The sequence below is a fragment of the Salvia hispanica genome, chromosome 3 (assembly GCF_029641045.1).
Source record: "Salvia hispanica isolate PSC_SH4W2 chromosome 3, Shi_PSC_v1, whole genome shotgun sequence".
Taxonomy (NCBI): Eukaryota; Viridiplantae; Streptophyta; class Magnoliopsida; order Lamiales; family Lamiaceae; genus Salvia; species Salvia hispanica.
The window spans coordinates 34,988,662-35,004,356 of record NC_142694.1 but is presented as its reverse complement, the minus strand read 5'-3'; the positions used below and the strand labels follow the sequence as shown (position 1 = coordinate 35,004,356).

Here is a 15,695-nt window from a genome sequence, read left to right as displayed (position 1 = left end):
TCTTTAAGAAAAAGAATTGGGCTATGATAAGAAAATTTATTAGGCCCAAAATATTGTAAACACAAATACTCCCTCCGTCCCAATAAATATGAAACATTTGATTTCCGGCACGGGATTTTATGCAGTGTTGTTTTGTGAGTTGATGAAGAGAGAGTAAAGTAGGAGAGAGGAAAAAATGGAGAAAGTGATGTTTCCATTTTAGGAAACGTTTTATTTTTAGTAGGACAACCCAAAAAGGAAAACGTTGCATTTCTAATGGGACAGAGGGAGTATTTTAGTCTTAAAAATATAAATTGTTAGTAGGAGTACTATTTTTTTTATTGAAATTATATTCCAATTAATCACAATTCATTATTTTTTTAATATAAATAGTAAATCTCGTGTAAGTCTACAAGACCTGGTAAGAAAACAAGTTTTTATTTATACATTTATTGTTGTCATTATTATTAAAGTTATACTCCTACCTCTTTTATTATCCAATGGACAACAAGAGTCAAACTTTATATAGTACTTACTTTTTTATTGTAAAAATTAACATAATATCATAGTACTTTTTGCATACTGTTATTGTCAAGAGGATAAGGGGGAAGAAAACACCCAATTTTACCCTCTCTCATGTGCGAAATCGCATACAGTAACTATTGTTAAAAGGTGCGACATAATTGAAAAACAAATAATATTGAGAAAGGATCAGTGGTATTTTCACAAAAACCTTTAAAATCACATTGCTTTCTTGATGACTAACATCATATACAATGTGTACTTTAGTTGGCATGCGATAACATACTAATATCAAAGAAATACTCCCTATAAATAAAACTGGATTCCATTAGGGTATAAACCAATGTTTGTTGTTTGGTTATTACTCCATGTAGCAATTTTACCACCACACTAGTATAACATGTATTGAAAACAAGTTTAGTTGTGGCATCACCTAATTATATAGCATGAGTAGTATTATTAGTATTATACGGTTCTTAATTAATTGAAGTTTCGCTTAATTAGAAAGTAAGGTGTAAAAAGTAAATTGCCTAAAAGATCATAAATTTTGGGGAAAGTTTGGTTTTTCTCACAAATTATAAAACTTGTGCCTAAAGTCACGAACTTTATCGGATCGTGCAAATTTCTAAACTACCCGACCTGACGACATATTTCGGTTAAAAACTTATCCCACGTGGCATGCCGGAGACGTGACTGTTTTTTCTCACAAATTATAAAAGTTACGCCTTAAGTCACGAACTTTATCGGATCGTGCAAATTTCCAAACTACTCGACCCGAAGACATATTTCGGTTAAAAACTTATCCCACGTGGCATGCCGGAGGCATAACTGTTTTTTCTCACAAATTATAAAAGTTACGCCTAAAGTCACGAACTTTATCGGATCGTGCAAATTTCCAAACTACCCGACCTGACGACATATTTCGGTTAAAAATTTATCCCACGTGGCATGCGGGAGGCGTGACTTGGCAAAATTTATGAACTCAGGTAATATAACCTCTTTTTGGCTGATTTTGAAAGCGCAGCCCCGATTCAATCGACAGAAAACGTAATCGACAAGAGTGAAATCGTCGACAAACAGTTTAGGGATGAAATCAGCGACGTGTAAAGAAGACGTCGTTTTGTGCCCAATCAGAAATTTTGCCAAGCCACGTCTCCGGCATGCCACATGGGATACGTTTTTAAAGGAAATATGTCGTCAGAACGGGTAGTTTGGGAAATTTGCACGATCCGATAAAGTTCGTGACTTCAGATGCAACTTTATTAGTTTGTGGAAAAAACCAAACTTTCCCCAAAGTTTATGACTTTTTAGGTAATTTGCCCGATGTAAAGTAAAAAAGTTACATTAATAAATGCATTAGAGTAGTAAGACTCCTACCAAACACAAAAACCGAAAACACATGCCATATAAAAATGAGATGTGATGTTTGACGCACTATAAATACAAGGTGTGGGAAAGTGTAACTGCTACAATTATTTCATTACAATTCAGAGCTAAGGATATCAAAACAATGGATTCTACCAAAGAAGTTGTGATTGTTGTGGATGTCGACGAAGGTACATAATAGTAACCGCGATAATGTTTATGGTGTTTTGTTTGGTCGGAGATTTGAATAGATTTGTGGTTTTTTTTGCCGCGGATCACATATAGCAGGAGTAGTACTAGTATTAACCAAGGAGCTAGGTGGAGACATGGTGCTCCTCCTCAGCCCAATTGAAGACCTTGGTGACCAAAGGGTGGTTCTAATCAGTATTGCTCCACGGGTACGAGTTTTCGTAGTCGAACAGCAAGACTTGGATACCCTCCACAACACACTCCATTGCGTACTTAGGATTGTCATCAATCAATAGTTTTGCACACAGTGACTTGCACCACCACTTCCACACATGTAAACATACTTGATTTCAAAAAATTAATTCTATATTCTCCTAATTAGTTATAATTAAATCATACATACTTGCAAACCTCATATTTGGGACGGGAGGCACCCTCCATAGAGTAGTGGTTCCCAAACTCAATTTAGTGGAAAATGCTTGGATAATAATAATAAGGGTAAATTGCTTAAAAAATTATAAACTTTGGAAAAAGTTTGGTTTTTTACATAAACTATAAGAATTGCGCCTAAAGTCACGAACTTTATCGGATCGTGCAAATTTCCCAAACTACCTGACCTGACGACATATTTCCGTTAAAAACTTATCCCACGGGCATGCCGGAGGCGTGACTTGACAAAATTTCTGACTGGGCACAAAACGACGTCGTTTTATGCTTTTTTTATTGAATCTTCTTTACACGTCGCCGATTTCATCCCTAAACCGTTTTTCGACGGTTTCACTCTTGTCGATTACATTTTCCGTCGTTTGAATTGAGGTTGCGCTTTCAAAATCAGCCAAAAAGAGGTTATATTACCCGAGTTTAGGGTTAAGCTAGAAATATTTCCAAGTCATGCCTTCGGCATGCCACGTGGGATAAGTTTTTAACGGAAATATGCCGTTGGATCGGATAGTTTGGGAAATTTGCACGACCCGGTAAAGTTCGTGACTTTAGCCGCAACTTTTATAGTTTGTTGGAAAAACTAAACTTTCCCCAAAATTTGTGCCTTTTTAGGCAATTTACCCTAATAATGAATACTCCTAATAATTACTTTAATGATAATAATTACTATAATTGTAATGTGTAATAGTAATTACTATAATTGTAATGAGTTTGGGAACCACTGCTCTATAGAGGGTGCCTTTCGTTCCAAATATGAGATTTGCAAGTGCGTACAATTTAATTATAGCTAATTAGAAGTATATATAATTTTCTGAAATCAAGTATGTTTATATGTGTGGTGGTAGTGCAGGTTGTTGTGTGCAAAATTACTGATTGATGACAACCCCAATTATGCAATGGAGTGTGTGCTGCAGAGGGTATCCAAATCTTGTTGTTCGACTATGAAAACTCGTACCCACGGAGCAAGCCCGATCAGAGCCACCCTTTGGTCACCGGGGTCTTTAATTGGGTGAGGTGGAGCACCATGTCTCCTCCTCCTTGGTTAATACTACTACTATATATGATGCCTATTAAGATGATACTCATTATTACTCACTCTTCAATTTGCTTGGTTCTACTCTAGGGTAAGTTGATTTTATTTAGTATACTTACTTCCTCTGTCCACGAAAAATAGGGCACTTTATGAATGACATAGTTTTAATGTAGAATTGATAAAGCAAGAGAGAAGGGAAAAAAGTAAGAGATAATTTATTGAAAACTTTCCTTTTTTGAATGTACCCTATTTTTCGTGGACAACAAAAAATGATAAATGTGCCCTATTTTTTATGGACGGAGGGAGTATTTTGTTTTTTTAAAGTGGGTACGTTGATTTTATTTGTCTACTATATGTTGTTTTTCAGAAAACATACAGTAATTCTCATTGCTGTTCTGGATCATAATTCGGAGATATGATGAATATTATGTGTGCTTATACTTCCATTTTTTTTTCTTTGTTTATGTCCTACTGTATATATTATTAGTTGTCGGTTCACACATTGATACACTTGCTCTGTTACATGCATATACACTCATTGCTTTATACCAAATATTGATACACTTCTTTCTGGTTACTTTTATCTATTTACTCCACATTTCTGTAGTGTGTATGTAAACAAGGCTAGTACACTGTAATATTGTAAGATTCCAACTCCTCTAGCATTTCGTGAAGAAAATTCATCACTAATTTGGAAAATAATATTTCACATTTGAAACAACCAAGTATTCCCAGATGAATTTAAGATTTATAGGGTATAAATAATATACTCAATTTTAAATGAATATGGTAATAATCAAAGTAGTTCTGCTGTAAAAACTATACAAGAACAAAGAATAACCAAAACTGTAAAAAATGCATTACTTGAAGAACTACCTCAAGTGATAATCCTATATATATCCCTCCCAAAACAGTGAGCAGATCAAGATTTTCGCTACGATCCACATCTTAATTGCTCGCCTCGTCCTACATCGCATACTGTAATTAAAGCATAAAAACAACGTGAGTGACACGTTTTGTCACTATACATCGAAATTGTGCAAGTTTTTCCAGATCGTAAGGAGAAAACAAGCATATGTTAGCTATTGAAGTGCGCTTAAGGCTTCCTCACCTATGACTCCGGTTTCTAACGGAACTCATCATGCACTTCATAATCACCATTGTCTTCATCCTCATTAAAGACGCCAGTATAGAAAACATATGGACTCTGAATCATCTCTGCTAAGCTCAGACGTCCATCCTTGTCTCCGTCAGCCTGAAAAAAATAGGAACCAGAAACTTCACCATTGTCCGATCAATTGCAATTTTTATCAGCATGAAGTTACGGTTTGCTGTTAAAATTGATGGTAGTAACATTTCATATATTAGCATTCTAACAGACTATACCAGTAGCTGGATCTCGATTCTGTCCAACTGATTAAACCGAAAAGCTAAGGCCAAGTAGCATTTTCTGTTAAAAATTGGAGAGCACAAGATAAAACCTTAGGAATTATATACTACAGTCATTGACCGAGTACGAGTTTTAATCCTCACATGCATCACTTCAATTACATACGAACAAGCCTAGTAAACTTATGCTCTCGTTTGTGGTCGTTTCTCTATGCAGAATTAATACTTATTCTAACATATATTTGCAGAGCATATAACAAGGTAGCTTTATCCTTGTTTTCATTTTCAAAATCTTTTCTTCCTCATGCAATAAAAAGGCTAATTCAAAATCAGTGTAATTAGAAGAGTGACGGAGCCATCTGGGACTGGTAATGTCAGCCTCGAATGCATCAGCATGCGTATGTATCTACTATGCCATCCGGATAATGCATGAGAGTTCGAAAATTGTTTTTTGCTCCTCGAAATCAACTCATCAAAATGTTTAGGATATTGAAGCTTATTATCAACAAGCAAGTAATACCTTAACTCGTAGAATGAAACTACTCATTAAAATCTAGTGTGTCAAGTACCTGGTGCAATATATGTTTTGTCTGCTGTTTAGCATAGTAATGCTCCGGTGGGTGGAGCTTTTCAATAATGGGTAGTAATTCTACATCGGACAAATGTCTGCAGCACACATAATAAGCTTAGCTACCATTCCAATCATAGAAGCATTTGATGAAACAAATAGGTCACAGATTCTAGGCTTGGTTACCCATCACCGTCCTTATCAAGCAGGGCAAACAGCATCTTGGCTGAGGCCTCTTGTGAATCATCAGACTCATGCTCATCGGTATCGTGTGGCTCCACATAATTTCTAACCAACTCATATATCCCATGGAAAAACTCTTCAAAATTGACCTTACCATCCTTGTCTCTATCCCTTTCCCTGAAACAAACAAATCACTAATGATAGTAAAGTATCACATGAGCAACATGGCACGATGTAATACAGTGAGCTCTTCAGTCAGCTCATGGAGATAACTGCCGGAATGTATATCAGACACAACAAAAGAAAATCATGAAAATATGGCAATTCGATATCTACTTATTAGTCTCTGTTGACTGGAGATCATAAATTATCTTGCAACACCAAAATTGAAGACGTTAATCAATCACTTTTAATCAGCAAGTTCGGCTCATGTTTATGAATGCTCTATACTTGAATTAACACCCCAAATTAGCTTGATTAGATTAGTGTATGCAGGAAACTCGATCATGCCAGTTAAATATGTATCACAATGTTCCACCATAACAAATGGATGAATGGTGATATAAACTTGAGTATAACAAATATAACAATGTGACAACTTTTGTTTGTATCTAAACATAAGAAAGTACGTATAAAGTATAAACCAATCACCATAACAATAAGAACAAATTACAGCTTCATACGAACATTCAAAGTCAGGGACATTACCAGCTATATATATTAAATATATGCATAACTCTTCATAACTACATAGCCGCATTCCTCTGAATAGCAAATATCATGTATCAATTTAAAATGTTAACAAGTACAAATATCAAATCACTAGAAATCTATCTTTGGCAACGAGCTAACGTTAGAAGAATTTCATCTCGTATCAAGGATTGAAAAGCCAAAAAGCATGTGTGGATGGTATCAATAAGTGAAAATAAGAAAGGCAGGAGGGGATACAGTCTTGTAGTTAAATATTGATATCCTATTGTCAGAGTTGGAAACAAGCAGCTAAAAAACCAACGATTTCCCTAAATTGGCAAATATCACCAGAGTTAGCTATTAATATCTTGTTACGCACCTTTAACAACAGCCACGACACCATGCTATCTAACGAAGGTATTTTGACACTAATGGAGCAAAGAGAGTGGATTTGATCAGACGAGGACATTTACAACATACGCCCTCTGCCCCTAAAAAATAGTCCCTAATTGCATTCTACATTACTAATGATATGAGTCTCACTATCCCTAACACTATCTCAACTATGTTTTCTCTTACTCTCTCACTTTACCAAATCCGCATTAAAACTTGTTTCATCCCCAAAGTCTATTTTTAGGGGACAGTGGGAGTACATGATACAACCACAAATCTAAAAAAATCCGGAAAACAAGGGAGCAACAGAACCAAATATCAAGCAAAACAAAATACAGAGATCGAAGCACCTTATTTCTTCCTTGCACAACCAAAGAATCAACTTGGAATTGGTGGTATCAGCTGGATGAAGAAAGCTACAAAAAAAAAGGAAACATAAAAGCATTAGCTAAGCCAACGTCGAACATAGAATACAATACTCATCCATTAAGAAGCATTTGTAGTTGATCACAAACTCACTCATTAAATTCTGTGATATTCAAACGACCATCGCCATCAGCATCAGATGCATTGAAATGATCCTCCTTCCACCAGCCAAAATCATATCCAAATGAAGTGTTATCTGGAAAGAGCCATTGTTACTCGCAATTAGGCATTTTCCTACCAATACCGAAATGATAAATTAAACAAAGCCGAAATGATCAGAAAATGAAGCTGCTAACTCGCAATTAGGCATTTAGCTACCAATGCCCTAAATCAGTAATCGATAATTCAAAGCAATTAAGCACAAATTAGTGAAATTAGGGAAAAATCACCGGCATTTCTAACCCAGCTAGGAGCCTCATACTCAGCAAAAGTGATGAATCCATCTCTATCTTTGTCGTGAGTGTCCATCTCCCTCTGGCTCCGATGCATCGCCTCCTTCCGGCTCAGCTGCAAGCTCCACTGAGTCAGCTCGAATTCGCTGGCGAATCCGTCGGTGGGGTCCACGTCGATCCTGGGGAAGAGGAGCATCAGCCTATTGGTGACATTGAAGCGCTCCGCGTCGTTCAGGAAGTCCTCGGCGTCGGCGAAATCCTCCCACTCCGGGTGCGACTCGTGATCCTCCGGATGCGGCTCCGGATGCTCCGGCGGCGATGCCTCCGATTCGGCGGCGGAATCGGCATCGGAATCGTGGTGCGTTTGGTAGTAGAGGTTCTCCCATTGGCGGTCCTCGCGGGCGAGCTCGATCTCGGCGACGAGGGGGTCGAAGGCGGGAGGGGGGTCGTGGTGGCGATGGGGATCGGAGGGAGGGGAGAAGGGGAAGTGAGAGCGGACTTTGAGGCGGCGGCGGTGGTGGGGCTCCTGGGGCTGGGATTTTTGGGGGGAGCGGGAGACGAGGAAGAGGAGGCCGAGGGCGATCGTGGTGTAGATTAGGAGATTGTGTTTTCCCATCTCAGAAGCGAATGCCGATCTGTGAGAATTGGGGAAAGGCCATGCGAGCTCAAATCTCTTTGATTATTGGAGGGAAGGGATTGATTGAAGAAGAAGAGAGGAGTCGAATTGGATTCGTTTTTTTTTTTTTTTCTTTTTAATAATTATTTCGATTAAATAACCAATTTTTCTCAACGAATCGCGCAGTCACCAAAATCCATACATGTCAGCAACGCCAAATAAGCACAAGAAATCCAGCTCTTTTGTGGGCGGAGGAATCAACTCAAATCTCCCAACTACTTAACCTCGATTTCATCGAACTCCACTCTTCACTCTCTTCAAATCTCCAACATCAATTCCTCTCATTTCCGCTTCCTACCGATAGAGCTCGATCAAGATTCGATTTTTTTTCACGCTCAATCACGAGGTAATCTACGTGGGATTCTGGAAAGATTCATGCTTTCGAGCTAATCCCGCCGCATTTCTCAATTTCTTGATTTTTTGATCTGTTTGCGAAATTTACAGATTAGGTTGATCTGAAAATGGACTCTGCGGCCATGACATTTTGCAGCAATTCCGTCTGCTCGCGTCCCGTGAGTTATTCTGATTTGAATTTTCCTTTGTTGGAATATCTCTATTCGTGAATGAAGTTTTGGATTTTTTGTTTTAGTTTACACGATTTGTTGGGTGCTGGATTATGCAAAATGTATGTTTTTTGGTCAATTCGATGCAATTAGGAAATATAAGCACAAGTAATCACGGATGTAATCGAATAAGCACATGAATTCTTTATCGAGTTGTGTACTTATGTATGGGAATTATGCAAAAGGTATGTTTTTGTCAATGCGATGCAATTCAATTTAGGAAATAAAGGCACAAGTAATCATGAACATAAACGAATAAACACATGAATTGTTGACCGAGTTGTGTATTTACGTCTAGGGGCGATGGTGAGACATGGATTTCACAATAATTTGGTTTTCGATCTGTTCTAGACCATTTATTCAATGTTGAATAATGCATTATGTATGTTTTTTTTCAATACGGTGCAATTCAATTTATAATGGCCTGTTTCTGAATTACCTGCTTTGTTTCTCTTCAGTTGAATTAGTTGAACTTGTTATTGAGCGTTTGATATGTCTATAATTGTGGAGAATCGAGTGTTTGATCCGTCTAGAATAGTCGAATGAAGTAATGGACTGTGATGTCTTTGGCAGTTAGGCTGTGTGATTTAAGTTCAGGCATCCTTGCTACTTGTTCAAGTTTTGGCCTGTTTATAAACTTCCTGTATATTACGCAATAGGTATGTTTTAGTCAATGCGATTCAATTCAATTTAGAAGGTCCCTTTTCAGAATTATCTGCTCTGTTTCTTTTCAGTTGAATTGGTTGAACTTTTTATCGAGTGTTTGATCTGTATAGAGTAGTGGAGAATTGAGTGTTTGATCCATCTAGATTAGTCGAGTGAAGTCATGACTGTGATGTTTTGTGGCTGTGTGATTCAAGCTCAACCATTCTCACTATTCCAAATAAATTAAGTTCATAGTTTTGGCCTGTGTCTAAACGTGTGAAATATTGTGCATCGAAGGGCTTATTCATGGAGGCTACACCCGGAATCAGGAGCTCCCAGTGTAGCTTCATGGCAGGGAATAGGGTTAATTTCCCTCGTCAGAGAGTCCAGGCTTCTCGAGGTGGTACTAAATCTGGAAAGCGTGGTGGAGCGCTTGCTGCTACTTGCCGTGGTGATAAAATTCTAGTGGCTAACCGTGGAGAGATTGCTGTCCGTGTCATTCGGACAGCCCATGAAATGGGAATCCCTTGTGTGGCGGTTTACTCAACAATCGATAAAGATGCTCTTCATGTGAAACTTGCTGATGAGGCTGTTTGCATTGGTGAAGCACCGAGCAGTCAATCGTAAGGCTTCTTCATTTTTTATCATCAAATCATTATTCCACTCTGTAACCATAATATTCCCGATCGGGTGAATAAATTAAATTTCTTTTTCTTTCAGTTACTTGGTGATTCCAAATGTCTTATCTGCTGCCATCAGCCGTGATTGTACTATGCTGCATCCCGGATACGGGTTCCTTTCTGAGAATGCTGTTTTTGTTGACATGTGCCGAGAGCATGGAATCAACTTTATTGGACCAAATGTAAGTTTTTTGATTCAGAGTGTTTACATAAAGTCATCATCATACCGTTTGTCCTTAAACTTGGAAAGCTTTCTTTGCTATGTTAACATTTTGATCCCTTATTTAGATTTTCGGAATACTACTTCATAATTTTCTTAGGTTTTTGTCCGTATCGAAATAAACCACTAAATGGGACAAACGCAGTATATCAAAGCCTTATATAGTTAAACCTTCATCCAAATGAGATGTGGTTCTTCCAAATCACAACATTCTATGTCTAGTCTCCTAAAATCCCCGGATGCGTTAAAACGATGGATTTTGATTGAACTGCAGCCTGACAGCATTCGGGTAATGGGTGACAAGTCAACTGCCAGAGAAACGATGAAGAATGCTGGAGTTCCAACTGTCCCTGGAAGTGATGGGTTGTTAAAGGTACTGCTTTTTGTAAAGAGTGCTACTTGACTTACTTCATACTATAAGACTTGATCGTAAAAAATCCAATATTGAATCTTCGTTCAATTATTCACCTTTATTTTTTTCTCCTTCTGAACTACTTTTGTATTACAGAGTACTGAAGATGCAATTAAACTTGCAGATGAGATCGGCTATCCTGTCATGATAAAGGTATGTTTAACATCTCAACACACCAAAAGTACAGACGCAGTTACCCAATTTGACTTGAGTCATGATTTAATAGGTAGCATAGATGCTCATGCTAAGGGGAAGTTGCATAGACCTTTATGAACAATAATCTTACAAAGAATTCTCAGCTGAAACTTCATAACCATAGCTAATCTGCTTCTACGTAGAATTCTGTGTGAGAACTCTGTTTGGGAAAAAAAAAGATATGCTAATCTAATGCTTTTATTCTCCTGAAGGCTACGGCAGGTGGAGGAGGACGCGGAATGCGCCTTGCGAAAGAGCGCGATGAGTTTGTGAAGTTGATGCAGGTACTCCGTTTTTAACCTACATTTTTGTTATCCGTTGGTTGAGTGATTTAATTTTTCCTTAAATTGTAAGGTTCTTAATATTGTTTCAGTAAATTTAATATGAAAATAGTCGATCTGAAAAAACATTGAGACAGTGAGAAGCAGCACAAACTGCTTATCCAGTCCTCAAAGACCCATTTTCCATTTTTGGTAACTGAGCACTCTTCCATGAAAGATCTATTTTCGGATGCCTTCCCTTCTCATAGCTCTGCAAGCCATCACTGAAATTTGAGGTATTTGGGTAGTTCATTGTGACTAAAGTATCTTCCTTATTTCGACAGCAAGCCAAAAGTGAAGCTGCAGCTGCATTTGGTAACGATGGTGTGTACCTCGAGAAATATATCCAAAATCCAAGGCATATTGAGTTTCAGGTACACTTGTATTTTATAACATTAACATAATTTAAATTATTTAATATTTGAATTTTGAATTTAACTGAAATAATCAAAGCATTTTGAATATATGAAAATTCTTATATTTCGTTTTTGGTGTTGCATCTCTGTGTCAATTTTGTATTGCTGATTCACAAGCTAAACTATCAGTGACAACTTATGGCTTTGTTGCTTCGTAGGTTTTGGCTGACAAATTCGGTAACGTCGTACACTTTGGGGAGCGTGATTGTAGCATCCAGGTAATCTTGCTTTTATTTTAGGTCAGACTTTTTGCAGCTAGGCTTCGTTGTGTGAAAGCACGTTGCTTTCTGATCGTGTTGATGCTACACAGTTACCTGTGTAATGAAGCTAAGAACATAGATTTCTCTCTGTACATAACATAATGGCAAAGGGTATTTTGTTTGAGTTTTTATCGAACATCGTATATAGATCATTCGAGGTCCAGACAAGTGTGGAATAATGGCTTGCTAATTCGTTATCATTATTTTTGATTCTAGAGGAGAAATCAGAAATTGCTTGAAGAAGCACCTTCTCCTGCATTGACACCGGAGCTTCGGAAAGCCATGGGTGACGCGGCAGTTGCAGCAGCTGCATCCATAGGCTACATAGGAGTCGGTACAGTCGAATTCCTTTTGGATGAAAGAGGCTCATTTTACTTCATGGAGATGAACACTAGGATCCAGGTGAAAAGATCGAGTCTCGGATCATCTCCTAAATAACGACTTATCTGATTTCACCGTGAACATTCTTGGCTGATCTTTCTCCTTATGTGATGATGTTAGGTCGAGCACCCCGTCACTGAAATGATATCCTCTGTTGACTTAATCGAAGAGCAGATCAGTGTTGCACGTGGTGAGAAGCTCCGATACGCACAGGTAAGGATCTTCATGATCATGGCACCCGGAAAATAAAAATGTGATCATTAACCGATACAAGCCTCTCTCTATAGGATGACATTGTGCTCCGTGGACATTCAATAGAATGTCGTATTAATGCAGAAGACGCTTTCAAAAATTTCAGACCCGGACCAGGTATCGACTTTCGGGATCGACGGCCTTAGTCCAAAGTTTGCATGTGATTTTGAAATTTACTTCATCCTAAAATCAAATCTACGAACTAATGAATTGTTTGATCACTTGAACAGGGAGAATAACTACTTATTTGCCCGCTGGAGGTCCGTTTGTGCGAATGGACAGCCATGTTTACCCGGATTATGTAGTTCCACCGAGCTATGATTCCCTTCTAGGAAAGGTCAGCTAATTATGCGTTAATTTTACTTATACTTTTTACACATTTCTTGAAAATCTAGCCAAACTGGATCTTATCTTTTCGATGTCCTAATAAGTGCGATGAATCTTATACTCCAGCTTATTGTCTGGGGTCCGACGAGGGAAAGGGCAATCGAGCGCATGAAAAGGGCTCTTAACGACACTATCATTACAGGTAAACAAGACACATCTATCTATCTAATGCAATCATGTCTTTATATTTGAGAATTTTCATCGGTGCCTATGCAGATCTAATCTCGCATGAAAGGCGTTTTCAACAAATCTTCGACATCTTGCACTCGTTTTACTATTCAGTAACATATGGACATCTTTCCATTCTTTAGTATAGTTTCTAAACAGTGATTCTCTGTGGCCAGGTGTTCCAACAACGATCGATTACCATAAGCTGATCCTAGAAGTAGAGGTATGCATCCGTTGCAATTTTCTCGGACTTGCTTGCTTTTCCCAGTCTCTTCGAACTTATAAATTCACATTCTGTCTGTACTTGCTCTAGGACTTTAAAACTGGGAAGGTGGACACTGCTTTCATCCCAAAACACGAAGAAGAGCTCACTGCTGTAAGCTACCATTTCTCCTCCGTAGGACACAAAAGCCAAAAGGGTCCCATCGAAAAACACTTGAAATAAGAAAAATCAAATCTTTGTAGAAATCATCTTATTATTTGTTCAGCCGATCTAGTTCTTGTCTCACGGTCTATTACATCTAGCTCGTATCGCTCTTTGAGTGAGCGGTTGTAGAGAAACGATTCTTCAATTTCTGCTGTGAAAATGTGTGAAGTATTTACTGGAATGATTGGTTTGTCGTTTGTGATTGCAGCCGTACCCGGATGAGCCTGCAACGAGCCGGAAAGAGTTGATCAACGCAGCTTCTTCGTAAGGTGGTAGGCTATTAAGCTTTGGTGGTGTAGCCATGCTCAATTCTCAAATGTATGAATGGATTTATGTTTCGGTTTATCTCTTCATTTCTTTGTCAAATGAGCTTTATACTAATTGGTTTGCATTCATCATTGCTTTTTGGTAGAAAACTAAATATTAGTAGCACTTTGAGAAATAATTTATTGCTTCTATGTTCTTTTGGAAATGATTTATAGAGCTCACGCCCTATGTTTCTCCATTGGACTAAATATAGAATTTAAGGGTGTAGTTGGTTCAAGAACCTATGGTTCTGGTTCAGAATTGCCGACTACGGTTCCAAGGGAAGTGGAACTATAATCGGTTGGACGACATGTTTGATGGTTCGGGTTTTGAATAGGTAATTAGGCGGTTTTTTTATCGGTTTTCCTAGTTTCTCGATCGGTTTTCGCGATTTTGGGTCAAAACCAGCGGACAATCGCCTGTTACCAGTCCAAAATTGATAATCCGGCTATGGTTAAAAAAACAGAACCGCCGGTTCGGCCGGCCCAGGTTCAACAATTGATTCATAATTATTTATTTTCTTGATTTTATGTAATTAAATTAACCAAATAAAATCAAAATATTTCTTGATTTTATGTTTTGTTGTACGGTGTGGAAGCAAATTTTGATTGCTACTCTAGTCTAATTTGATCCATAAATCTAATTAAATGGAGTAGATAGTGTTGATTGATCCATAAATCTAATTAAATGGAGTAGATAATGTTGATTGATTGATTAAATATAACACAACCGTTTATAACAATTATTATCACATTTACCATCAAAATATATGAATACTTATTCAAATGTTATGATAGTAAATGCCAATCATGGATAAATTTTAACTCCCAAGTTTGAAATGTTGTCACTTTATAGTTTTTTCACACTTTTCAATTATTCAGATCTTTAAATTAAGCAACCAACATGATGAAAGTTTGTAAAAAAGTCATAAGTTTGTTTTCCATTAAAAGTGGAATCAAAATTCGTGTTCATCTTAAAGAAATTTCATACATTACAAAACAAAGAAATTGAGAAATAGAAAACGTAGAGAAATTGTGAATGGATGATCGCAATCAAGTCATTTGTACCAATTTGTTTTATTGATTGCTGAGGATTGGAGCTTTGGAAATGTCGGTGATGATGTACACTGCAAGGCGCGGATTGGAAGATGCGATAGAGGTGCTAGTTGCGGGCCACCTCTCTCCTTGTGGTCCCGCACCTTCCTCGCCCTCGATTAGCCACTTCCGCAGTTTTTGACCCCACTCCCGAATGACTTGTTCCTCATATCCAATCCATGCCATCACCAAATTTCATCACACCCCAACTTTCCATTTTAATTCTACTTTTTTTTATTTGAATTTTATAAAGTGTAACTAAAATTATAAATTAATGAAGGACTATACTTTATATTTATTTTATAATTATATTGAAAGTGAAATAGTAAGATTTAAATTGATGACCAGACTCAAATGTTAAAAATAATTATTCAACCAAAATTTCTCCTCAAGACTTTGAGAGTCAAGATACTCCAAAATTAGATCCAACGATCTTCCCAATTCTATATATGGATTTTAAGAACGAAATACAATCCCTTTATTCTTCAAATATTAGAAAAAAAATTTATTCTTTCACATTGACCTCGTTCTAACAGATAAATATTGACTACCAATTCAATAATGAAAAACAAATTCTTTAAGCAGAGAAATCCAGCTTGAGAAAAAGAGATAAAAAAAAACACTCCACTTTTCAATGCTTTGCTAAACTGTCAAAATATGGTTAATAATATCGGTTGAAAAGTTTGTGATTCTCTCGACCTTTTCGACAGATTTGTACACTTC

The 15,695-nt window shown here is 37.4% G+C and overlaps 2 protein-coding genes across 3 annotated transcripts; one reads left to right on the top strand and one right to left on the bottom strand.

The window, feature by feature from the left end:
- Positions 1–4,265: 4,265 nt before the first annotated feature.
- On the bottom strand, positions 4,266–8,308 carry LOC125213154 (uncharacterized). The gene is made up of 7 exons (XM_048113531.2): positions 7,568–8,308; positions 7,272–7,374; positions 7,103–7,168; positions 5,673–5,846; positions 5,488–5,584; positions 4,641–4,784; positions 4,266–4,507 (listed from the first exon to the last, which is right to left on the bottom strand). The coding sequence occupies exons 1-6, from the start codon at positions 8,184–8,186 to the stop codon at positions 4,656–4,658; spliced, it is 1,188 nt and encodes a 395-aa protein (XP_047969488.1). The 5' UTR covers positions 8,187–8,308; the 3' UTR covers positions 4,266–4,507; positions 4,641–4,655.
- A 96-nt stretch (positions 8,309–8,404) lies between these two features.
- Positions 8,405–14,044, top strand: LOC125213153 (biotin carboxylase 1, chloroplastic-like). 2 transcript variants are annotated; one of them, XM_048113530.2, is made up of 17 exons: positions 8,409–8,592; positions 8,691–8,758; positions 9,752–10,077; positions 10,175–10,316; positions 10,629–10,727; positions 10,863–10,919; positions 11,174–11,245; positions 11,566–11,655; positions 11,856–11,915; positions 12,174–12,359; positions 12,459–12,551; positions 12,626–12,707; positions 12,821–12,927; positions 13,044–13,119; positions 13,322–13,368; positions 13,459–13,521; positions 13,781–14,044. In XM_048113530.2, the coding sequence occupies exons 2-17, from the start codon at positions 8,708–8,710 to the stop codon at positions 13,838–13,840; spliced, it is 1,611 nt and encodes a 536-aa protein (XP_047969487.1). In that variant the 5' UTR covers positions 8,409–8,592; positions 8,691–8,707; the 3' UTR covers positions 13,841–14,044. The 2 variants fall into 2 exon arrangements, with proteins under 2 accessions (XP_088923957.1, XP_047969487.1); XM_089067831.1 differs by lacking the exons at positions 13,322–13,368; positions 13,459–13,521; positions 13,781–14,044 and adding an exon at positions 13,194–13,321 and having other exon boundaries at positions 8,405–8,592.
- Positions 14,045–15,695: the final 1,651 nt, after the last annotated feature.